General features: G+C 41.6%; 1 protein-coding gene across 1 annotated transcript in view; it reads left to right on the top strand.

Moving 5' to 3' along the window:
- LOC116974744 (EF-hand calcium-binding domain-containing protein 14-like) overlaps positions 1–27,229 on the top strand; it is a 46,142-nt gene that overhangs the window by 9,932 nt on the left and 8,981 nt on the right. Inside the window, exons 3-7 of the mRNA XM_033023459.1 lie at positions 9,565–9,662; positions 11,945–12,040; positions 15,526–15,639; positions 19,729–19,902; positions 25,323–25,412. Coding sequence (XP_032879350.1) covers positions 9,565–9,662; positions 11,945–12,040; positions 15,526–15,639; positions 19,729–19,902; positions 25,323–25,412 — 572 coding nt within the window. The remainder of the gene's footprint in view (positions 1–9,564; positions 9,663–11,944; positions 12,041–15,525; positions 15,640–19,728; positions 19,903–25,322; positions 25,413–27,229) is intronic.

Genomic DNA, 27,229 nt, shown 5'->3' with positions numbered 1-27,229 from the left:
GTTCTGGACTCCCCTAACATCGCGAACATTTTTCCTGCATCTAGCTTGTCCAATCTCTTAAGAATTTTATATATTTCTATAAGATCCCCTCTCAATGATATATCAATGATTTGCAAAGGAGAACAGAATGCAGTATTTTAAAGTTTGCAGGTGACAGTAAACTGGTGGGACTGAGAATTGCAAGGAGGAGAATTGCAAAGAAACTTCCTAGTGTCATACAGCAAGGAAACAAGCACCTTGACCCCACTTATCTACGCTGACCAAGATACCCTATCTAAGATAGTCCCATTTGCCCATGTTTGGTCCATATCTCTCTCAATCTTTCCTATCCATGAACCTATCAAGTGTCTTTTAAATGCTGTTATAGTCCATATCTCAACTACCTCCTCTATTAGCTTGTTCCACGTACACACCACTCTCTGTGTGAAAACACTGCCCTGCAGGTTCCAATTAAATCCCCTCTCACCTTTAATCTATGGTTCTTAAGCCTCCTATTCTAGGTAAAAGACTCTGCATTCACCCCTTTAGTTCTGCTCATGATTTTAATGATGGTTCAAAGGGATCTGGGCCAAACGCAGGCAAATTGAACCAGTTTACAGAGGCATCTTGGTTGGCATAGACGAGTTGAACCGCAGGGCCTGGTTCTATGCTGTATGACTCTATGACTAAAATCATCCCCTAGCTTCCTGCATTCCAAGGAATAAAGTCCTAGCTTGCCCAATCTTTCCCTGTATTTCAGGGCCTCAAGTCCTGGCAACGTCCACAGAAATCATCTCTGTGCTCTTTCCAGCGTAATGACATCTAGAGGAACACAATACTCCAAATGCAGATTTGCCAAGGTCTTGGACATCTCCAATATAATGTCCCAACCTCTATACTCAGTACCCTGACTGATGGTGGCCAATGTACCAAAAGCCTCTTGACCACCTATCTACCTCCAGTGTCACATTCAGAGTACTCTGTACCCATCTTAAGCCAGCACCTGGCGACTTGGACCGATGGAACGAGTGACAAACATACTACAGATACAATATAAAATGGATAAATCTACCCGTCTCAACACAAAACCAATGGGGAAAATGCTGGAAGATGGGATTTATGTGGATGGGTGCCCACTGGTCAGTTTGGAAATGGTGGGCCAAACGGTCCATGCTGTATGGCTCCATGAATCAAAAGTGGGTGATGATTACTTATTAATCATAACTAACCTGCCTGGATGTATGTCGATAGAGGGAAAAGAACAAAGACAACAAAAATGTTAAAGTAATGTTACAAATGCTGGATTATATTGTATAGCTGCAGATGCGTGAGACCATATAGATTACTAGAGGGATATGGGCTAAATATGAGCAATCGGGCCTAGCCCAGGATGCCAACTGGACAAATTGGGCCAAAGAGGTTGTTTGCATATCGCAATTCTATGACTGTTTGAACTTCTGTTTGCAGTAAAATCAGAAAATGCTATAAATGTTGAGCACATGACAATATCCATAGAGAGAGATATCCCTTTCTATGGAGAGAGAAACAAGTGCTAATATTTAGGTAGAAGACCCTTCATCATTACTGTGTGTTTAATATTTTCTGTTCTGCATCAGATTCTTTGGATCTGCATTCTTTTTTATGTTTGGTATTTGAAAATCTGAAATAAAAGAGAATGCTGGATATACTCAGGTGAGGCAACATTTATGGATGGGCAAGAATAAAGTTAATATTCAATATCTCTCCATATTTGCAGTGGGTCAACATGAAACACCAACTCTGTTTTGTTCCACTGCAGATAATGCCTGACTTGAGTACTTTCAGGATTTCAGATTTCCAGCATTTGGAGTTGTTTTTAGCTTTTCAATTAATAAAATACAAGATCTACAACAACTCATGTAGTCATTGGAGAAACCCACTTAACAGCAATAGTGTAGTTAAACTATTATGAGGAAAGGAGCAAGTCTGGAACTGAATATTGACCTAATTGAGAAGATACTCGTGTTTCTATTCCAATATCTTTGTAAGGATCTATTACAGAAACCATGACTTTAGGTCTGTTATTATTTGGCTACAAAGAAAAGATTGGATTCAGGTGGGATCATTTGTTCTGCAGCCCCACAAAGCTCAGCCGGTGTTGGAAATGGTGATATCTGAGACCTGCTTTAAGTAGAAGGGAACTTTTGTTCCCTGGTACTGGATTAATCAATAGAGCTTTATTAGCCAAGTAGGCAAAGTAAAGAGTTTTTTATGAGATAGCTTGCAGGGAAAACACAAGATGACGACGATTAAATTACAAGATAACGAATTGAAGACAGACAACTCATTGAGTTAGAGGTGGCTATCTATTTCAAAAGAATGCATAAGTAATATTCTGCTGTTGAGATTGTTGGACTTTAGTGAATATGGTAATTATACTTTTATATGCAGCTGTAACCAATGCTGAACTATTTAACTGCCATGTACTTTGTGGATGTTAAAGGTTCAGTTTGATTTCTATGTGAATAATGTTTATTGTCTCTCACACACATATAATACATAAACAATAGGTGCAGGAGTAGGCCATTCAGCCCTTCAATGTGATCAATGAGCCAGCACCGCCATTCAATGTGATCGTGGCTGATCATCCACAATCATTACCCCGTTCCTGCCTTCTCCCCATATCCCTTGATGATGTTAGCCCTAAGAGCTCTATCTAACTCTGTTTTGAATGCATCCAGTGAATCTTCCTCCACTGCCTTCTGAGGCAGAGAATTCCACAAATTCACAACTCTGTGTGGAAAATGTATTTCCTCATCTCAGTTCTAAATGGCCTATCCCTTATTCTTAAACTGTGGCCTCTGGTTCGTGGACTCCCCCAACATCGGGAACATGTTTCCTGCATCCAGCATGTCCAATCCCTTAATAATTTTATATATTTCTATAAAATTTCCTCTCATCCTTCCGAATTCCAGTGACTACAAGCCCAGTCTTTCCAATCTTTCATCATATGACAGTCCCGCCATCCCAGGCAAAACCTCTTGAACCTACTCTGCACCCTCAATAGCAAGAATGTGCTTCCTCAAATTAGGAGACCAAAACTGCACACAATACTCCAAGTGTGATCTCACCAGGGCTCTGTACAACTGCAGAAGGTCCTCTTTGCTCCTATACCAAACTCCTCGCGTTATGAAGGCCAACATGCCATTAGCTTTCTTCATTGCCTGCTGTACCTGCATGCCTACTTTCAGTGACTGATGTACAAGGACACCCAGGTCTCGCTGTACTTCCCCTTTTCCTAACTTGACACCATTCAGATAATAATCTGCCTTCCTGTTCTAGCCACCAGTGGATAACCTCACATTTATCCACATTATACTGCATCTGCCATGCATCTGCCCACTCACCCAACCTGTCCAAGTCACCCTGCATCCTCGTAGCATCCTCTTGACAGTTCACACTGCCACCCAGCTTTGTGTCATCTGCAAAATTGTTAATGTTTTAATTCCTTCATCTAAATCATTAAAGTATATTGTAAATAGTTGCGGTCCCAGCACCGAGCCTTACGGTACCCCACTAGTCACTGCCTGCCAGTCTGAAAGGGACCAGTTAATCCCTACTCTTTGTTTCCTGTCTGCCAACCAATTTTTTATCCATGTCAATACCCTACCCCCAATACCATGTGCTCTAATTTTGCCCACTAATCTCCTGTGTGGGACCCTATCAAAGGCTTTCTGAAACACTACATCCACTGGCTCTCCCCTTGTCCATTTTACTTGTTACATCCTCAAATTCCAGAAGATTTGTCAAGCATGATTTCACCTTTGTAAATCCATGCTGACTTGGACCGATCCTGTTACTGCTATCCAAATGCGCCACTATTACATCTTTAATAATCAACTCCAGCACCCTGCCCACCACTGATGTCAGGCTAACTGGTCTACAATTCCCTGCTTTCTCTCTCCCTCCTTTCTTTAAAAAGTGGGATAACATTAGCTACCCTCCAATCCACAGGAACTGATCCAGAATCTATAGAACATTGGAAAATGATCACCAATGCATTCACTTTTTCTAGAGCTACCTCCTTGAGTACCCTAGGATGCAGACCATCAGGCACTGGGGATTTATCAGCCTTCAGTCCCATCAGTCTACCCAACACCTTCCTGACTAATATGAATTTCCTTCAGTTCCTCCTTCACCCTCTGTCCCCCAGTACATCTGGGAGATTGTTTGTGTCTTCCTTAGTGAAGATGGATCCAAAGTATCTGTTCAACTCGTCTACCATTTCCTTGTTCCACAAAATAAATTCACCTTTTTCTGTCTTCAAGGGACCCACATTTGTCTTAACTAATTTTTTTCCTCTTCACATACCCAGTGAAGCTTTTACTATCCTCCTTTATATTCTTGGCTAGTTTACCTTCGTACTTCATCTTTTCTCCCCGTATTGCCTTTTAAGTTGCCTTCTGTTGATCTTTAAAAGTTACCCATTCCTCTGGCTTCCCGCTCATCTTTACTATGTTCTACGTCTTCTCTTTTATTTGTATACTGTCCTTGACTTCCCTTGTCAGCCACGGTTGCCTCTTATTCCCCTCAGAATCTTTCTTCCGCTTTGGAATGAAATGATCCTGCATCATCTGGAATATTCCCAGAAATACCCGCCATTGCTGTTCCACCATCATCCCTGCCAGGATCCCTTTCCAGCCAACTTTGGCCAGCTCCTCCCTCATGCCTCCATAGTCCCCTTTGTTCAACTGTAACACTGACACTTCCGATTTTACCTTCTCCCTCTCAAATTGCAGATTAAAACATCATATTATGGTCACTATCTCCTAATGGTACCTTTACCTTGAGTTCCCTTATCAAATCCGGTTCATTACATAACACTAAATCCAGAATTGCCCTCTCCCTGGTAGGGTCGAGTACAAGCTGCTCTAAGAATCCATCATGGAGGCACTCCACAAACTCCCTTTCTTGGGGTCCAGTACCAACCTGATTTTCCCAGTATATCTGCATGTTGAGATCTCCCATAACCACTGTAGCATTATCTTTGTTACATGCCAAATTTACCCCCTGATGCAACTTGTACTGTATATCCAAGCTACTGTTTGGGGGCCTGTAGATAACTCCCATTAGGGTTTGTGCCCTTACAATTTCTCAGTTCTATCCACAATGACTCTACATTATCTGATTCTATGTCACCCCTCGCAAGGGACTGAATTTCATTCTTTATCAACAGAGCTACCCCACCCCCTCTGCCCTTCTTTTCGATAGGACGTATACCCCTGAATATTCAGTTCCCAGCTCTGATCCTCTTGCAGCCATGTCTCTGTAATTCCCACATCATACTCGCCAATTTCTAACTGAGCCTCAAGCTCATCCACTTTATTATACTTTGCGCATTCATATATAACACTTTTAATTCGGTATTCACCTCCACTCCTCTCACGCCAGTTCCTATTTCACCTGACCTTATTCGCTTATCCCTTCTTGAACTTTCCCTCCCATTAATTCGGGTGTCTTTCGTAACTTTTCCTGTACTATCTTCCCGTTTAACTCCATCCTTGTATTCCCAATTTGGCAATCCCTTCCCCCTGCTATTTAGTTTAAATCCACCCGTGTAGCACTAGCAAACCTGCCTGCCAGAATGTCAGTCCCCCACCAGTTAAGGTGTAACCCGTCCCTTTTGTACAAGTCACCCCTACCCCAGAAGAGATCCCAGTGTTCTAGAAATCTAAATCCCGGCTCCCTGCACCACCCCCTCAGCCACATATTCAGATCCCCTATCTCCCTGTTCCTACCCTCACCATCAAGTGGTACTGGAAGCAATCCAGAGATAACCACCCTAGAAGTCCTGTTTGTCAGCCTTCTTCCTAAATCTCAACTCGCGTTGTAGAACCTCCTTCCTCTTCTTCCCAACGTCATTTGTGCCTACATGCAAAACCACTCCCGGCCGCTCACCTTCCCTCTCGAGGATGTTCTGAAGTCGGTCCAAGACATCTTGAACCGTGACACCAGGGAGGCAAGACACCATGCTCGAGGCTCGCCTGCCTCTACAGAATCTCCTTCCGCACCTTGGACAATGGAGTCACCCACCACTATGGCTCTGCCTGACATCGGTCTCGCCGGTCGAGTCTCATCGATAGAATTGGAGCCACCGACCTGTCCGCCACTCGGACTGGAAGCGTCGTCTGCCCCGACAGCTCCCAAGAGGGCGTACCTGTTTGCAAGAGGAACTTCCACCGAGGTCTCTTGCACCCACTTTGTCCTCTTTCTTTCCGTCCCTATCCGTCGCAACTCCTGTACTCTTGGAGTGAAGAACTGACTGTAGGTCATGTCCAGGAAGGTTTTGTCTTCCCGGATGGACTGCAGGTCATCCAGTTGCTGCTCCAGTTCCCTAACGCGGTCATTGAGGAGCTGCACCTGCACCTGGACACATAATTGATCAACTAAATAAGAGGGGGCCACATCCAATGGTAGTATGGGATGTAGTACCAATTAACTTGGCGACAAGCAGTGTGACACCTAAAATGAAGCAAAAGAGATGATTTAAGTCGTGCAAACTTTGTACTCGGATTAAACATTATATTCTTAGTAAGTGGATCAAAGAATTAATTAACAGTTTATACTAAATGTTGAATGTGAACTTCCACCCAGCAGTTTTACTTTGTAGATAACAAAAATGTTGTTTCTACAAGTAAACAGTGTAATGCAGAGAGCAAGTGGGACGCCTGTCATTCACTATGCTCCATTCAGAAGAGCAATCACTATGTTAGATGCTGGATCAGATCTTGCAAACCCCAGTTCTTCCCACTTCCCCCATTCGTAACAAGGACTGAGTCCCCCTTGTCCTCACATTCCACTCCATGAGCCGTCGCATACAGCATATAATCGTCCAACATTTTCGCCACCTCCAACGGGATCCCACTATGCGCCACATCTTCCCATCTCCACCCCTTTCTGCTTTCCGCAGAGACCATTCCCTCAAACTCCCTGGTCAACTCGTCCCTTCCCTCCCAAACCACCTCCTCCCCAGGTACTTTCCCCTACAACTGCAGGAGATGCAACACCTGTCCCTTTACTTCCCCCTCAACTCCATCCAAGAACCCAAACAGTCTTTCCAGGTGAGGCAGAGGTTCACTTGCAACTCCTCCAACCTCATCTACTGTATCCACTGTTCCAGCTGTCAACTTCTCTACATCGGCGAGACCATGTGCAGGCGCGGCGATCATTTCACTGAACACCTTCGCTCAGTCCATCTTAACCTACCTGATCTCCCGGTGGTTCAGCACTTCAACTCCCCTTCCCATTCCCAATCTGACCTTTCTGTCCTGGGCCTCCTCCATCGTCAAAGTGAGGCCTAGGACAGCGCAAATTGGAGGAACAGCACCTCATATTTTGCTTGGGTAGTTTACACCCCAGCGCAGGGATGTCAAACTAATTGTAACTCATTTTAGGTCACGGGCAAAATGCGACTTCCTGTGTGCTGGATCGCGGCGCATATGCGTGAACGCAGTCTGATCCGGCACCGTGGACAGCTGCAGCACGCTCTGGCATCAGGGAAATCTTCCTGCGGGCCGGGTCGGACCCCATTGTGGGCCGCATCTGGCCCGCGGGGCGTGAGTTTGACACCCCTGCCCCAGCGGTATGAACATTGACTTCTCTAACAAGATAGCCCTTGCTTTCCCCCTCCATCCCCTTCCCCTTCCCAGTTCTCCCACCAGTCTTACTTTTCTCTGCCTACATTCTATCTTTGTCCCACTCCCTCCCCTGACATCAGTCTGAAGAAAGTCATCGAAATGTCGCCCATTCCTTCTCTCCATAGACGCTGCGTCACCCGCTGAGTTACTCCAGCATTTTGTGTCTATATTTCACCTAGAATCTCCACTGGTGGACCTGCTCACCTACTTACTTGGTTCAGATATGTAGTTGTATTGTAGTTTTGTTCACTAACTTTCAATTTATGGGAGATTAACTTTAAACTCTCTTACCTCTGTCCGATATTCTCTGTATGAACAAGGGAACTGGGACATTGCCTATGGTAACACTCCACAATTTAAGATTTGTAATATTTAAAAAATCATATATGGTTAAAGTGCACATTGTCAGATTTTAATGAAGGCCATTTTTATGCATTTTGGTTTCACCATGTAGAAATTACAGCTGTGTTTATACATAGTCCCCCCCCCCCCCCCATTTCAGGAGTGCAGAGGCAAAGAAATAAATGATGGGTCTGTCCCAAACATTATGGAGGGCACTGTACCTCCGTTGAAATGAAATCTTATAGTTTCCAGATTTATGTACCTGTCGGTGCTTTTTAATTGAAGCAATAAAACCAAAATACCATGAACACTGGAAATAAGAAATAAAAGGAGAAAATGCGGAATGATTTATGATGGTAGCATTTGGGAATAGGAAACTATTCACATTTTGGATTGTAGGCTTGAAACATTAACTCCGTCCCTTTCTTGAACAGTCTGAACTTTTAATTTTCTTGAATTCTTGCATTTCCCACAATATTCGCTTTTAATTAATGCGGATGAATGATCATTGAACAAAGCCTCCTTGATGGTTCAGCCTTGAGAATTGGCTTTCACTACTCAACAATTCCTACAGCTAATGTTGAGTAACTTTGGTTACATATCAAATGTCCACTTTGGATCAAGCTTATTCATTGACCTGTGCTCTCTTAGTTCCCAATTAAACAATGCCTTGTTTTAAAATTCACATCACTGATTTTGTCATTCCATGGTCTTACCCTCCTTAATGACTGCAATTTTTGCCAATGCCATTATTTTCAGATTCAGATTCAGATTCAACTTTATTGTCATTGTGCAGTGTACAGTACAGAGACAACGTTCCATCTCCGACCTTGTGTGCATCCCAAGTATGATCCCTTCATTACGCCTGATCTTCCTCTAACTACCAAGGCCCAAAGCGCAGGAATTGCTTTCCATTATTTCTCCATTTCTTTACCTAATTTTCCAACTTTTAATGTATGCCTTGAAACTTACCTCCTTCAAGCTTCTATTTACAATGCTGTTGTGAAGCATTTAGGGGGCGTTTTGCTGTAATAAAACTGAAAAGTAAATATAGGTTTGTTTTGTGAAGAAACAACAACAAAAATATGAATAGCTTCTACAATCTGCATTATGCACCATTAACCATTCCTCTGCTCACGTACCCAACTGAAGATCCTTCTATAATCTTTGATAACCATCTTCACTATCTACATGACCTCTCACTTTAGTGTCATCAGCAAGCTTACTAATTATGCCTTGTACATTGAAATAAACCACAAACTGCAATGGGCTAAGCACTGATCCTTGAGGCAGACCATTAGTCACAGGCATCCAGACCAAAAAACAACCTTCCACCATCGCCCTCGGCTTCATGAAGCCTAAATTTTATTCAGTCTGTTGGTTCTCATTTGATCACATTTGAGCAGTCTACCATGCGGAACCTTGTCAAATGCTTTGCTGAAATCCACATAGACAACTTCTACAACTCTGCCCTCGTCAGCCTTTTTCGTGTTTTATTTTTAAAACCAGCATCTGCAGTGCCTTGCGTCTCTAAACATGTTTTGTCTGTTATGTTGCTGTTTATTAGAACCTAGTCAATGGATTGACAACCAGCTTCACAGCGAAGGGACTGGAGTGGACGGAAATGCAAACCTGAACCACAAACTTGAGGATCTAATTAAGAAGGTAATCTCCTTAAACCATGCAAGATACAACTCATTAGTTGTGTCATAATCAGCTGAAATATATTTGGATACAGGTTTTTAACGGCTAGATTTAAATTCTTCTCGCCAAATATTTGATATAGTTATCAGGGAGTAGCTAATCTCTCTTCCCAGCAGAAGCAAAGCATGTGCCAAAATGTTGAATAAAACTGGAGATACTAAGCAGAGCAAACATTTGTGAAGAGAGAAATAGTTAACTTTTTATAACATTAGCAACATCAGAGCTGCATTGAAAAAGTTGTGTTTTATGTCATGATGGGATAGTTGGGTAGCAGTGGAGAGTAAATGGACAATAGAGAATGGATGTTAGATGGTGGAAAGAAAGCAAGATTGTCAACATGACAAAAGTGCTATTGGATGTGTTTAAGAGTGGGTTGGAACAAGGATAGATCATGTGATAGGAACAGAATTAGGCCATTTGGTCCATCCAATCTATTCTGCCATTTAGTCATGGCTGATCTATCTCTCCCTCTTAACGCCATTCTCCTACTTTCTCCCCATAACCTCTGACACCTGTACTAATCAAGAATCTATCACTGCCTTATAAATATCCACTGACATAGCCTCCACAACCTTCCATGGCAAAGAATTCCACTGATTCACCATCCATTGACTAAAGAAAATCCTCCTCATCTCCTTTCTAAAAGTACTTCCTTTAATTCTGAGTCTATGACCTCTAGTCCTAGACTCTCCAACAAGTGGAAACATCCTCGCCACATCCACTCTATCCAAGCCTTTCACTATTCTGTACGTTTCAATGCGGTCCCCCTCATTCTTCTAAACTCCAGCGAGTACAGGCCCAGAGCCATCTAACGCTCATCATATGTTAACCTACTCATTCCTGGGATCATTCTTCTAAGCTTCCTCTGGACCATTTCTAGAGCCAGCGCATCCTCAGATATGGTGCCCAGAATTGCTCACTATATCCCAAATGCGGCCTGACCAGTGCCTCATGGAGCCTCAGCATTACATCCCTGTTTTTGTATACAAGCCCTCTCGAAATAAATGCATGTGTCTTTTTACAATACTGCACACAAAAATGTGACAAAGGGGGTCAAATTTTAAATTCCTTCAAAAAAGTTGACAAGCACTTGATTGGGTTCATGACTAACATAGTATCAACAAAAAAATATAAGAAAAGATAGCATATTGATGGCAAGCTTCCGAAAATGGCATCAGAATACACAAATACATTTTGTGTAATGGTTGTCGTTACAAACCTTCTGACGAATCATCGACCATCGATATAGCTCAAATCCATAAGGTAATGTACCATTTAGACCATTGACACCGCAACGCGCATTACACATCATACACACAAACGTACGTTGCGGTGGACACTCAAAGGTTTGGTGTCCCAGAAAACGAACGTTACATTATGAGCGAAAACCAAACATTTTCACCAATGTGATCTAAAAGGTACATTACCTTATGGATTTGAGCTGATGATTCGTAGGAAGGTTTGATTTGGGATGATTTTTTAAAGTAAGTAAAATGTCTCCGTAACGGTCGTTGTGGAGCTTCCGGAAGTTGATACGAAGGAATGAAGTTAGCGACTTGGTCCGTACGAAAGGTAAACAAGAGACAGTGTGTTGCCAAATTGCAGATTGGCTCAATTTCTTAGTTTTGATGACATATACCAATAAACAGTAAACAAGCTTAACATCATTGGAGGATCAAAGGAATTCAGGATAAAGTCCAGGGTCTACTTACCCCAATTTCTGCCATTTCAATAGTTGCATGATATAACAACAATGGAGTTGATTGATGAATCAACAACTCTTTTTAATTTGAAGCAGAATCCTGCATGTCCAAAGACTAGTGTGAATGTCAACTGCTTGAAAAGACTTACCAGAGCACGCAGGGTCTTTACTTGCGGTCAGTTGTTAAACAATTTGGGAAAGGAGACCTTGAGCTGGCATTTGCCACCAGTATTTTCATGAGAGACCACTTCAGGTGTGGGTCTGAACAATGCCCAGGAGCCTTTAGCAAAATGGTAGATAGCACATTATGAGCTTGACATCTGGATGCACATTTTGTTTCCTAACTGGATGTTTCGGCAATATTTATGACTCTGAAGTGAGTAAAGCACCCAAAATATTTGAGTCCAGAATATCTTTTGCATTTTCAACCAATCTGTATGTTCTAATTCTTACTTGTTGTTCCATTACTCTTTTCCTCATAAGAAGTGATTATTCTGGTTGCGTTGCTTTCCATTGAACTTTTCAATGCCCTCTTTTACAGTTTGAAGAGATTAGAGGCTTAGTTTCTCAAGACAAAAATGGGACTCCAACTGAAAGGCCAGAGCACAATTTGCAGGAAATACGGGTGCTAGATCAGGTACGTCGTTACAAAACTCGACTACATATCAATGCTGTTGCAAAAACAAAATGGAAATGGAAAACCACTTTGTAGCTAACAAATCAAATGAAGTAATTTTATGTGTTGACTTGTTTCTAAACATTTTGGCATAAAAAATTTGTGCATTTTGGCATAAAAAAATGTTGGATCACGTGTGTGGTTTAATACCATGTTTATTTCACAGCCGTGCCTCTGGGTGATGAAGGATCAGTCTCAGAGAGGCCTTCTTGAGGGAAATCACCAGCAGAGGCAGTGTGCACACATTCCCTTCAGCATTCTCTTATTGCTGGCCTAATGGAATGCAACCCAAACCTCCCTCTGCATCCTGGCATGGTTCACTACTTCACTGCAAGAAATTTAAACTAGTAACCAAATCTTTCATTGACTACAAAAGAGCCAACTTGCCCAAGGAACAGCTGTTCAGTTGTACATCCACTGTTTTGTTGAATCTTCACTCAGGCTTTACCACTCTGGGGATGGCGTCACAGTTGCCTATTAATTAATTACATCATTCAATAGGAGTTAAAGAAACACTACACCATCAAGGATTCTGCGGGAATCATTGTAGCATATTGTGGCTGATTACATTGTATGATAAACCATATTCAGCGGCTTCACCAATTACCTCCCTTGTATCATAAGGTCAGAAGTGAGGATATTCACTGCCAATTACACAATGCTCCATTCTAGTTGCAGCTTCTTTGTGAATGAGATCTCAATATAATTCAGGCACATGCTGATATGTGACATTCCTGTCACAAAATGACCATCTCCAATCCGGGCGAGTCTACTCACCCACTCTTGACATTGAAGGTCATTACCTTCAATGTCAAGAGTGGTTGTTGAAGGTATTGGTTCAATACCTTCAACAGGTTCAATACCTTCAACAGCCATCAGGCTATTGAACTCAACTCAAACAAAACTCTGAACATTAATAGCCCATTATCTGTTTATTTGCACTTTATCTGTTTTATTTATTCATGTGTGTATATATTTATACAATGGTATATGGACACACTGATCTGTTCTGTATTCATGCCTTCTATATTCTGTTGTGCTGAAGCAAAGCAAGAATTTCATTGTCCTATCTGGGACACATGACAATAAACTCTTGAATCTTACTATCACTAGGTGCTTTACCATCATTAGCCTGGGGATCGTCATTGATCAGAAATTCAAGGGGACAATCACATAGTTTGACTACAAAAGCAAGTTTTGCTTGCAAGTTGAGCATTTTGTAGCAAGTGACTCATGTAGCTGGCACAGTGGCATAGCGGTAGAGTTGCTCTCTTACGGCGCCAGAGACCCGGGTTCGATCCTGACTATGGATGCTTGTCTATACGGAGTATTACGTTCTTCACCGTGACCTGCGTGTGTTTTCCCCGGGATCTCCGGTTTCCTCCCACACTCCAGGGACGTACAGCTTTGTAAGTTAATTGGCTTGGTTAATTGTAAACTGTCCTGAGTGTGTGTAGGATAGCGCTAGTGTGCAGGGATCGTTGGCCAGCCTGGACTTGGTGGGACGAAGGGCCTGTTTCTGCGCTGTATTTCTAAACTAAATTCCAAACACCTCAAAGTTATAAGGCAGAGATTATGAATATGATGGAATGATTGTCCCACACCCAGATGAGCGTAGCCCAATAAACTTCAATAAAGTTGGGCACTCCAAGGCAAGCAGCTCACCTGATTTGTACCCCATCAATCACCCCAAACATTCTTTCCTCCCACCACCATGACTGCACTATGTATACCTTCTTTAAAATTAACAGGTTATACACCTCATCTTTTTCAAAAGCACATTCTCAAGACCTAGAACAGTGCCAGTAGGAGCTGTAGCTACATGGGAACCCCACTATGTATATGTTTCCCCCCAAGTCACCTAGAACCCTGACTTGGAAATATATCGGCAGTTCATAAATTTTTGCTGGTTTGTATCATGCAAACCCCTACCCAACAGAACTGGTGCAGTACTTTCATCAGCAGGGCTGCAGCAATGCTGGAAGCTTGATCACTATCACTTTGACAAAGTCAATTAAGGGTGCACTTGTCCAGAGATGGAAAACGGAATAAAAGTTAAACATTTAGAGGCAGAGATATCTGGTGTGCAAGAGCAAATGTATTATCAAAACAAAATTAACTACATATTTTATGCATGAAAGTTTAATCAGGCCTCGTCTTTAATCTATTGAATCATAGAAATTCTACATTGTAGATAGATGTCATCATGCCCTCATGGCTGTACCAGTTTAAGTGAATGACCTAGAATGCCATAGGATTTGTTACACTTTTTCAATTAGGCAAATGGGTTCCTGTTTCACATCTTATGTGGCATTGATCTAAGGCAAGAAGAGGTACAAATTTCTCCTAGATTCCTTGGACTAAAAGCATTCTCTACGTGAATGATGAAACTTGCTTCTGAAATATGATTTCATTGAAGTATGTGGACCTGAATTTCAGAAGCAAAGTGCAGTGTGTATATTAATTGAAGAGCAAGTAAGAAGCTGCTGAGATAGAAATCTTCAGAACGTGGTTGCTGTGGTGGTTTAGAGAGTTTTGGGAAGTCGATCAAGGGGACAGCCTAGGAAACATTGACAATTGGTGATGAGTTGGGAATTTGCTGATTTTAGGGGAGAATCTGATCATGATGAAGCAAGCTTATTGATGGGGTTTGCGTATGGATGTGTGGTTGCTGTGAGGAGACATAGAGAATGTTTAGTGGTCGCCGCTCAGATTTCTGAGATGGCAGCTCTATTTTATAATTAGAATCTGATTTGACTATACATGAGAATTTGGAAGAATGAGAAGGTATCTTACGGAAACATTCGTAATTATGAGCTAGGCTGATCAGATGTAGGGAGAATGTTTTTCCTGGCTGGCGAGTCTGGAACTAGGAGTCTCAGTATTAGAAATTAGAAGAGGATTATAAAGACTGAAATAAAGTGAAATGTCTTCACTCAGAAGGTGGCAAACTGCATATTTTCTACCACCGATAGCAGTGGAGACCAAGTCACTGTTTAATTAAGAAAAAGGTAGATAGATTTCTAAGCATAAATGGTATCAAGGGATATGCGAATAAAGTGGAATATGATAATTTGATAAAGATTCAGCTATAATTACATGGAGCAGGTCTGAAGGGCATAATTCAATACCCCAACAATATTTTATGTTTCTATGTTTCTTCTGGCCCTGAAACTGTTTGTTGATAGATGTCACAAGATGTCTGTGGTTCAAATGATTGCCCATCAGATCAAAGAATGAATTTCTAAATTGGATTACAAATTATTTCCCTGTAGAACGGGTTGATTATTTCTGAAATGAATATTAGGTTCATTTCCTCTCTTGTTATAAACAATGTTATGTATTGAAGTTACGTGTGAAATTCTGCATCAGTAATCATTTACTAAATGCATCTTGTCTTGCTTTCATTTCTCTTTGCCATTTTTTTTAACGTAATCCATCTCTAGAGAATTAACATCATACAAGAGAGAATTATTTACTTCGAAGAAAATCTAAAATCACTGCAGGCTAGATGTGAAAAATTAAACGATGGGGTGGAAATCAAGCCAACTGGTAATCAGGTAAGGAAATTATCCATCATCTTTGCACCCTTCATTTTATCACCAGTAGTCATGGAATAAATGTTAAGCACAGAAAACCCTGCATTAATAGACTTTGATGCAAAGATATGAGCTCATGTTTCAGCATTACATTATATAATCATTACATGCAGTTCTGAGAAAAATGGTAATCCCTCATTCATTAAAAAGTTCTTTTTTTATTTAACTACTTTGACAGACATTTTTTAAATGTTTTGAAGAAGAGATTTCACAATGACAAAAATAAATTATTGCCAAATATGTTTGTATAATTGGATGATAAACGTGGCTATGATGGCAGTGGATTCTCTGTGGATTGTCACCTTGTCGTGGTGGAGAAGCTTGTTTGGACCTGAGATCCTGAAAGCGATGCCGTCTGGAGCTATGCTCCTTGTGGGGCCACCCATGGCGGTGAGGTAGAGGGGGGAGGTCTCTGACAAAGAGCAATCCAACCAAGACCTCAACAGTGGAACAGGCAGAGACGGTGGCTGACCTTAGTGGAGCATCACAACGTCTGGGAAGGCGGATGAAGGCTGCAGCAGAAAAGGGTCTCCGGTCGTCTTGGACTCCATGCCACTGGATTCTCACCGAGATCTGTCAAGGACTGTGGGGTGGCTGTCTGTGCACCAGTCTCCCCACGTTATACAAAGTCACGCACAAGTGTCCTCCATATAGGGAATAGCACCCTGGAGTCACCCATGGTCTGCCATGAACGAAGGAAGATGGCAGTATTTTGTGCATCAGCTACCACAGTACATTGTCGTTTAGTCTGCATCCAGCATACATAAGGAATTTACCTTCAACTCTGAGATACATTTTTAGAGGTAAAAGTGATTGTTACTTAATATCTAATCAAATGAAATATATTCAGCACCATCCAAGCTTCTGCAAGTCTGTGCCATCATTATTCACCACCTTCAGAACAACCTTCTTGTAACCTAAAAGAATTCCCAAATAAAATATTTGTTTGTGAATATTACCTCACAAATTTAAAGGTAATTACTTTTTGATAAAGCAGACTTATGCGATGGCATGGCCCTTTACATACATAGTACGCACTTGTAGCTGCATTTCAAATAGCAGGGAAAATTATTGGCACGTATTTTACTGTATTCAACCCTGATAATCCCCATTGTCAGGAACGTCACCACTCCAGATCCGGTTTTGTCATCTGAGACCATCCTGGAGCAAACATAAAAGCTTGAACAATGTAATCGGGTGATGTTGATGAGCCAGATTTTAAAAACCCATCAATCTTGTTTAGTTGAGTTCAGAGATACAGCATGGAAACGGGTCCTTCGGCCCACTGAGTCTGCAACGACCAGCGATCTCCCGTACACCAGTTCTATCCTACACACTAGGGACAATTTACAGAGACCAATTAATGTACAAACCTGCACGTCTTTGGAATGTGGGAGGAAACCAGTGCACCCGGAGAAAACCCACACGGTCATATGTAGAAGGTACAAACTCTGTACATAGCCACCCAAAGTCAGGATCGAACCTGGGTCCTTGGTGCGGTAAGGCAGCAACTCTACTCTTGTGCCACTGTGCTGCCCTAGTCTAGTTTGTTTAGATGGGTGTTCAGAGATGAGAGTTGAGGACAGATGTGTTAAGATTATTGGTTAGAACCAGGAATGCAATTACATATGTGGATAGAACTAGAGTCAGGGATGGTTTGTTGCGAGCAAATGTGAGCATGCTGAGCAGCACCAACACATATGCCCATTAATGTATAACATTATTACTCATCAACCAAGCCTGGTCTCCTGCTATCATGTATCATCTGTGTGCAACAAATACCCCGCATTAAAATAAATCATGTGCAGTCATCTTCCACTTCACAGCATGAGGTTCAAGACCCTTTTGGACAATCCCAATAGAATCAGACCTGAGCACTAGGTTTCTATCGTAGCTCGGAAATGCAGATGCTTTGACTTTCACATTACCACACTGCATGAGGCATATTGGAAAGGACACAGCCAGTTTTAAGATCAAGGCAGCGGTACACGTCCTGCTGCAGCAGGTATGCCCGCAACACTGAAAGCTTCACATGAGGCCAAGGAGGGCACAACTCTGACCAGGGGGCGGCAAACTGATCATCCTGGGCAAATTTGTTGCCAGGGTGGGAAAGAGCACAAACATTTGGCAAGACATGATCAGCAAGATAAGAGTGGAGAAGACTAAGTTCGGTGAGGGCTTTCTCTTGACAAAGTACCTGGAGCATAAACTCACTTCATCCCATCCCCCTCCCCATTCAAGGAACTGACACGGCTACATCAGTACCTGGATGAGGGACAACCATGACACCTGCCTCCATCCTTCCATAACATGCACTGATAACTACTGGACTGACAACTACCTAATCTGTTCTATTAACCTGCTTCCAAAGCATCAACATCAACAAAAGAGCTGCCACAAATTTGATCAATATTGAAGCCCTTATGGACCCCAGCTCTTCTCAGGCAGCATCTCCAAGACAAGCAGTCATCCTCCAACTAGCAGGAATATCAAAGTATTCACAGCTTATCAGCTGGTGTCCACCGTACTAGTACCCAGGGGGAGACACTAGGTTTCTCCACCAAGAATAACCAAGATTGGTTTGATGAGAACGACAAGCAGAATAAGAAGTTAATTATACTAATACAGAGAAGCAGTAAAGCAAGCAATTGAAGGCAGTGGTTCAGCACAAAACCTTGGATCGTAAGAACAGATAATGGATGGGGAGAGGCAGGAGCCTCAATTCACTGATGGCAATGACATACGCAGGTTCTTCAGCGCCAATATCAAGACCCCCCTCCCCACTGACTAGCCAGGAATGGGGGTGAATTCATTAAAGGAAGAGCAGCTTGCTTAAACAAAGTTTCAAAGATCTCCTCAAACGTGACTCTGCACTTGACTAAGCGCACTTGACACTATCTCACTGTAACCTTTCCAGGCCAGCTTTGCTGCCACTCCTGACCAACAAAAGGTTAAGAACGCCATATCCCATATAATAACAAGGTCCCAGTAGTACATGATATTCCAGCTGAAGTCTAAACCTTTGCAGAGAAGTTTGTCACATATTCACAGCCTCATCCTCCACATCTAACTGTCTTCAAGATAGGGGGAAAGATCATAGCTACAGGAGTCTCTGATATCTTAAAAAAGGGTGATTTAATCACCTGGGTCCACTTCAACCACCAACGCCTAGTAGCTGAAGAGCTCTTACCCCAAATCACAGTGTGGATTTTGTCCATTTTCAGTCCGTGTGTATTTTGAAGATTCATAAAACTTCACTGCAGAAAAATGCCAAGAGAAATACTGTTAATCTTTTTACTTCAATTAAATCTTTGATGACATCAGACAGGAGTCATATTTGGCTGGAGAAACAAGAAACTGTTATTGCTGGAATCTGGAGCAAAACACAATGTTGAAGGAACTCAGCGGCTCAAACAGCATCTGTGTAGGGAATGGACAGACTAGTTCTACTTGCACCAGGAAGTCGTAAACCATGGTGTAGATTGGTTATTGCATGTGAACCAGAGTAGTGTAGCATCACTAACTCCACCTTACTGTACTTTATATTAACACCCATTTCCTACTTTGCGTAGTTATACTAGCAGTAGCGATGAACGAACAACCTACTGTACTGCTCTACTATACCTTATGATTAAAGATGATTTAAACTCCAGGCCTGTGTCTGTTAAGTCATTTACACATGGGATTAACCAATGCATCTCCAGCAAAGACCAGCTTCAAACTTGGGGTGGCATAGCGGTAAAGATGCACCGTAGCTTGCAATTTGTACCCTTCTCTAATTGTTCTCAGGATTTTGTCTCCTTTATAATTTTGTTTTCTAATTAGAGTAAACATAGGTGGATATTGATTGAAAAGTACAGAATGAAAACACATTTGTTTTCGGTTTAATGAACATATATAAAATACCCTGTCAAACCTCACTCGTGCACCTCATGATTCATACTGAAATGGAGATTGCCAATGTACATATGCCAAATGTACCTTGCCTCAGTGTTTTGTTTGACAACAGATTGAGCCCAACTGATATTGACATTTCTGTACTTTCCACAGGACCTGTCGAGGCTTTATAGATTTATGCACAAGCTGAATGGATCTACTGTCTCCAGCTTGCTCACAATGAAGGATGAAATCCATGAGTTTCGCAACCTCACATCTGATCTCACTTACAAGTTCAGAACAATGGAAATAAGTCTGCATTCTCTAACAGAGCTGACAAACTCACAGGTTTAGTATCAGATTTCTTTATTCAAAGTTATATGGAATTTCACTCTCACAGTTATGCTTGGTCCTTCTTGATCATTTGCTTCAGTTCTTATAAACACCTGTGGGTGAAAAAAAGCTTGTGACCTGAAATGTTCTCTGCCCATTTCACCTCCACAGATGCTGTCTGACTCACTGAATTCTTCCAGCAATTTGTTATTTGACTTATAGAAACTTCGCTGTCATTTGTGATTGATTTGTTTTCTTGTTTCTTTGCTTATTTTGAGAATAATCACCATGACTGAGGTAGAGTTTGTGCCCAATGTAGGAAGTCATTCTGAATCTCCAGAAGGTTTGAGGATTTATCTGGTGAGATGAGATGATTAAAACAATTCTAAAGCCTTTCAGCCTCACTCCCACCTGCCCACGTCTATAAAGGGATCAGTGACAGTGGCAGAATTGGTTATTCTACCCACATTCAGATCTGAGGTGATCATTTCAATGTTACACCAAGGTCAAAAGGGCCCTGGGATGGCGGGACTGTCGTATGAGGAAAGATTGAAAAGACTAGGCTTGTATTCACTGGTGTTTAGAAGGGGGGAGGGGTTCTTATATAAACATATAAAATTATAAAAGGACTGGACAAGCTAGATGCAGGAAAAATGTTCCCAATGTTGGGCGAGTCCAGAACCAGGGGGCACAGCCTTAGAATAAAGGGGAGGTCATTTAAGACTGAGGTGAGAAAAAAACGTTTTCAACCAGAGAGTTGTGAATTTATGGAATTCCCTGCCACAGAGGGCAGTGGAGGCCAAATCACTGGATTGATTTAAGCGAGAGTTAGATAGAGCTCTAGGGGCTAGTGGAGTCAAGGGATATGGAGAGAAGGCAGGCACGGGTTATTGATACGGGACGATCAGCAAAGATCACAATGAATGGCGCTGCTGGCTCGAATGGCCGAATGGCCTTCTCCTGCACCTATTTTCTATGTTTCTATGAGCCAGCAAATTCAGTGGTTTTAACCTGCTAGCCAAATTTCCCAAACTTCAATACATTTAGCAGGTAAAGAAAGACAAGTCAGCTCCGTGGAAAACTTCAGTGCATTCACAAAAATGAATTGGTGGCAGGAGTAGACTACATGATCCTTCATGTCTGCTGCACCATTTAATAAAGTTTGATCTATTGCAACACTGCCTGTGGGCAGACAACATCCTCAATTCTGCCCTCGTCAATCCTCTTGGTTACCTCTTTAATAAACATAATCATACTTGTGGGATAATTTCCAAGAGCAAAGGCATGGCTGTCCCTGATCAGTCTTTGCTTTTCCAAATGCAATTAAATCCTATTCCTCTGAATCCCTTCCAGTAACATAACCACCACTGATGTAAGGCTCTGCTTGCCTTTACTACCCTTCTTAATAAAGGCAAAATATTAGCAAACCTCCAGTTGTCAAATACCCTATCTGCCCATGGCTTATAATGGTACATAAACCTCTGCCAGGGCCCCAACGATATCTTGTCTTCCTTCCCACAATGTACTGGTCGGCGAGAATGTATTCACTTTTATGTGTCTCAAGGGCGGCACAGTGGTGCAGCAGTAGAACTGCTGCCTTACAGCGCCAGAAACCCGAGTTTGATCCCGACTATCGGCGCTGTCTGTACGGTGTTTGTACGTTCTCTCTGTGACCTGGTGTGTTTTCTCCGGGTGCTCCGGTTTCCTCACACGCTCCAAAGATGTACAACTTGTAGGTCAATTGGCTTTGGTTAAATTGTAAATTGTTCCCTGTGTGTAGGACTAGTTGGTGTATGGGGTGATCGCTGGTCGGCACTGACTAGTTGGGCTGAAGGGCGTGTTTCCGTGCTGTATCTCTAAAGTCTAAAGTAAAATCCAAAGACCTCCAATACCTCTTCCTTCATAATGTTGATATGTTCAGGGTATCAATGATCTCTTATCTGAATGCGATCGTTAATTTGATCATATTCTGCCCTTAGATTCCTCCTACCAAAGTGCAGACTCTCTCGCTTTCCCCACAGCTAACTTGCTCTGTCAGTTACTCGCTCAGTCAATCAATCCATGTTGCAGAATCCAAATATCCTCATCACAGTGGGCCCTCCCACGGATTGTTGGGTCAGAGCCAACCTTGGATACCACAAACTCTTTCCCCTGCCTTTTAATGAATTGAGAATCAAGAACTGATCCTTGTGCATTCCACCAGTTACGTCCTTCTAGCTGAAAAATGGGTATTTATTCCATCTTTGTCTTCTGAGCAATAACCAACCTTCTGTCCATGACATCACATCTCCTCATGGGCTCTTATCGTGCCTTTCATGTGGCACCTTGTCAAATAGCAATGTTACAAAATTTTGAGATTTTAAAAATCAGGTCTGCAATTTATCCCATCAGATAAAGCATAAAAAGAAGTTTAATTTGACACCTAATTCACTTTCATATCTCAAGCATTTAAAAAGTTATGGCCATTTTCATGCTCGGAAATTAGCATCTTGTTCCCTATTGATTTTCTATGGACATAACAAAAAAGCTGTGATCGTGGACAGTCAAAAGCACATAACTTTCTTAAAAATTAAGAGAACTGAATGAAATTTTCAGTTATCATAGATTGAAGCATTCTGAAACAAATATAAAAATAAACTGGGGACCTTGCGTCCTTATGGCATTAACATTGAATTCTCCCAATTTGGCTAGCCCTTGCTGTCTCCTCCCCTTCCTTAACCCTCTAGCTGTCTCCTCCCACCCTCCCATCCGCCCGCCCTCGGGCTCCTCCTCCTCCTCCCCTTTTCCTTCTTTCCCCCCACCCCCCCCCCCCCCCCCCCCACCCCCCATCAGTCTGAAGAAGGGTTTCGGCCCGAAACGTCGCCTATTTCCTTCGCTCCATAGATGCTGCTGCACCCGCTGAGTTTCCCCAGCAATTTTGTGTACCATAAAATAATCTTACTTGGATGACCTGAAATTAAAGCATATAATTAGTTAGTTACCCAAATGTAGCTAATTTCAAACTTCAATTACTAGATAATAATAATAATAATGGATGGGATTTATATAGCGCCTTTCTAATACTCAAGGCGCTTTACATCGCATTATTCATTCACTCCTCAGTCACACTCGGTGGTGGTAAGCTACTTCTGTAGCCACAGCTGCCCTGGGGCAGACTGACGGAAGCGTGGCTGCCATTCTGCGCCTACGGCCCCTCCGACCACCACCAATCACTCACACACATTCACACACAGGCAAAGGTGGGTGAAGTGTCTTGCCCAAAGACACAACGACAGTATGCACTAGAAGCGGGATTCGAACCGGCCACCTTCCGGTCGCCAGCCGAACACTTAGCCCATTGTGCCATCTGTCGTCTAAACATCTATCCATTTCTTAATAAATGATTAACATTTTAAAATAGCCTAAGTGTCCAAATAATATTCACAAATAATTCACAATAAAACATGATTTTAAAATCTCATTTACATTAATTTATAGGCCAAATGGAAGGAATTTAGTGTTCAATTGCTGTAAATTAAAGTCCATTTAAATCAGCTTTCTAGTGGGATCCTGTGAACGCGCTGGTTTAGAACGTTCACATTGCGGTAGATTTGTGCCCTCAAATGCCCAGAAAAATACTGCGGGATATAATGGGGCCCAAATTAGCTACTCGCAACATTAAACTTTGTATAAAGGGATCTTAAGAAGCCCTTTTTAACGTAAAATAAACAGCCTACCTTCCGTTTTCCCCTGTATGAGATCCGACCCGTTGTCGGCGGTCGTGGGTTTAGAGGTTAATTTTTAACCTACTATAACAAGTAAAGAAAGCCATTAAAACTAAAAATAGCTCCAGCTATGGAATCTTCCAGCGATTTTTCATTAATAATTAACTAGGCTGAAAAACCTCGATTTGAACAGCCTAGGGAAAATCGCGTTTTAAACCCGCCCCCCTCTAAACGGCGCCAAAATCGCGCACACGGGCTGGGACAGATTTTCAGCGATCTTTAGGTAGGCTTTGCAACATACCTATGTCAAATGCCTTCTCAAATCCAGATACACTTTACGCTCTATCAACTCTGCTTTAAGTTCCTTAAAAACTCAAGAAAATCTGTCAAACAGCTTTTACCATTCATAAAACCATATTGACAGTTCGATTACATTAAGCTTTTCTTTTGTACTTGATTGTAGACTCCAGGATCATGCCAGTGACAGAAATTAAACTAATAAGTCAACAGTTACTTGCTTCTTGTCATTGTTGAACAATGGTGTCACATTTGGAGGCACAAGGGACTGCAGATGTGGGGAAATTACAGATGTAACATTTGGAGTTTTACATTCCATTGATCCCTGCCTTAAACTTTGAGTTTTGAAAGACCTGAACCAATTGCTCCACTAAATAGGCAGACTTCTTAAAGCTATTTGCTCATTCTTTTACGACCGCTAAAATTCTACCTTGCATGTTTTTTTATTCTCAAACTAAGATGCTTCCTAATTTTCTTTATTAACTTTCAGGTACATTGAAGGATACTTTCCTGCTTTTGCTATTTTCTGCCTCTGGTGCCATAATCAAAGATGAATAATTTAGGGTGAAATTGATTCCAATTGCTTTCTGACATTTTTAGTAACTGTGTCTGATATCAAACTGTCCATGTACTTACTCACTGGCTACTTTACTTGCATGGCCGGGCAGGAATGAGGCACAAACCTGCTGATTCAGCATGTTAAGTAGGCACAGGTACAAGTGTGGAAATAGTTGTTGGTGCTTGGATACATTCCTTGACTGTGGCCGTTGAGAAGATGTGATGTAGGAAATCAGGAAGGAAAAATAATTAGAACTGTCATAACAGGATTGTTTCATCTGCTGCATTTATGGTGTTGAATGGAAGATGGAAACTGGCTTTGACACATGTAAGGAAAGACATTGCACAGGGCATTGGACCTTAAAGTGACCACTTTCCCTGTCTGTTGAGTACATAGCCCAACATCTAGTCCATGTCAGAGCCAAATTATTAGGACCATTTTCATTGTGCAGTAAAAATAATTAAACTGATTGCATTAATCCTTAATATTGAGGAAGATAAATTTGATACCTGCATTGTATTCATAATGTATTGTGACTTTACCTTATTTCCAGTAATGGAACAAATAATATATTTTTAATCATTAATTGTTAATATACTTGGATGTCTGTCTGACCAGTCATTATCTTGACTAGCTCTATTTATGAGTTACAATATGTTTTTTCTCTGTTATATTTTTTATACTGTGGATATTTTCCACGGAAGCCTTTATTCCAGCATTGATTTAGGCGTGTTGCAGGAAACTTCCAATTTGTCATATGATGGTATTTTCAACATATACGGATAAACATATGGAAAACAACATTATTAACACTCAAGTCGTGCAGTGTCTCCGCCATATTCAGTAAATTCTAAGGTTTCGTTTTTTTGTTTTAGACCACTGAGTTGGATCAATTTGAAGAATCACTGGAAAGATTGATCAACATTTCAGTAAAATTGAAATCTCACCAAGGTCAGCTGGAACGGGTTAGTATTGTGTTCTAGCTTTCTTTCTAACACAGATGTAAAGTGTTCAATCAGCAAAGCTTTTAAAGTTGAAATGGAGATTAAAATATTGCATATTTTTCTGTAACTCTTGTTCAGATGAATAAAATCAATGTAGGTTAACTTTAAGTGGAAAGAATGTCCTTTAAAATGTGATTTTAGAGATTAATTTGGTTAAAACAAGGATTTGATGAGCCTGTGTAGGAAGAAACTGCAGATGGTTGTTTAAACCAAAGATAGACACAAAAAGCTGGAGTAACTCAGCGGGACAGGCAGCATCTCTGGAGAGAAAGAATGGGTGACGTTTCGGGTCTGAAGGGTTTCGACCCGAAACATCACCCATTCCTTCTCTCCAGAGGTGCTGCCTGTCCCATTGAGTTACTCCAGCTTTTTGTGTCTATCTTCGATTTGATGAAATGTTTATATGCCTACAGTTTTCAAAGGAGGAAAGAATGGTGTGCATTCAAAACCTCCCCATCAAAGGTTATGGGGAGAAGGCAGGAGAATGGGGTTGAGGGGTAAAAATGGATCAGCCATGATTGAAGGACGGAGCTGATTCGATGGGCTGAATAACCTAATTCTGCTCCCATGTTTTAGAATCTTATGATCTTTGTACTAATCATATACTTCACATGCATTTCTCAAGATATGTAAGGCCACTCAGTTCATCCACTTTATGTTGACTCTGAGAGCAATGCCTTGAATCCCCTTTGCCTACATAGTTCCCTGTAATTTATTCTCTCAGAATCAACTGCCTTTGATTCTCCTACCACCCACTTACAGCAGTCAGTTGGCCTATCAATTAACATGTCTTTAGGATGTGGGAGGAAATCGCATCACCTGGGGGGTTACCAGGGGGATTGTGCACAGTAACACTGTCACAATGAGTATATTGTTAGATTACCAGACAACACTGGAGGATTGAATCTGGGTCATTGGAGCAGCAAGCAAGCTGTGTGGCAGCACACCACCACTTGCCAGCCAATTGCTGCTCCACTCTCCAGTCTCAAGACATCTCAAAGTGCTTTACAGCCAATTAAATCCACTGTGTTGTAATTTAGAAACAAATAAATTCAAAGTAATGGATTCGACAAAGCTAAGCAAAACCAGATTTCTTGAAATTGCTTGCTTTCTGTAAATCTAACCACAAATCTTACATTCCCCAGATGACAGCATCCAAACTGCAACTCTTAAGGATTTGTTATTCTGCATCGGCGTATTTTCTCATTGTAATAAATTTAATATATGTATTGTATACATATTGACCCATGTTCAAATGTGTGGTTTAAATTTCTGCGCCGGTGCATTGACTTGCTTTCAAAATTATAATTATTAATGTTAGGAGTCACCTTCTTTATAATTTAAAGGTTTTGACAAATTTTAAGTAGCTTCACTGCTTCCCTCTATTATTAGAGAGAAAGGGGTAACTGAGTACTTGCAATGTATAAAAGCAGACTTGCCCTTGATGCAGCTTTAATTTTTCAAATGGAGCTACTGAAGAAGAACTCATCCAGGACATCAAAAAATATGTTCCTCTGGGATTAGTGATGATCATAATTCAATTTATCTCCATAATGTTTCCTGCTGGGATAAATAGCCCATGAAGGAGAGCAGTATAACTGGTGAGGACTACCTCAGGAATGTGAGAACATAGGAGCAGGATTGGGAGGCACAATGCCTGAGCCTGCTCCGCTATTCAACTATAACATGGTCCGTGTCCTGAGTACTGTCAAGCACCTTAGACTGAAAATATTTGAATTATTTTTGTGTCACCCGATTGCAATTGGAATTTAAGTCCA

Source organism: Amblyraja radiata, chromosome 1 (assembly GCF_010909765.2).
Source record: "Amblyraja radiata isolate CabotCenter1 chromosome 1, sAmbRad1.1.pri, whole genome shotgun sequence".
NCBI classification, from domain to species: domain Eukaryota; kingdom Metazoa; phylum Chordata; class Chondrichthyes; order Rajiformes; family Rajidae; genus Amblyraja; species Amblyraja radiata.
Note: the sequence above shows the minus strand (reverse complement) of the source record. Positions and strands in the feature narration are given on the sequence as shown.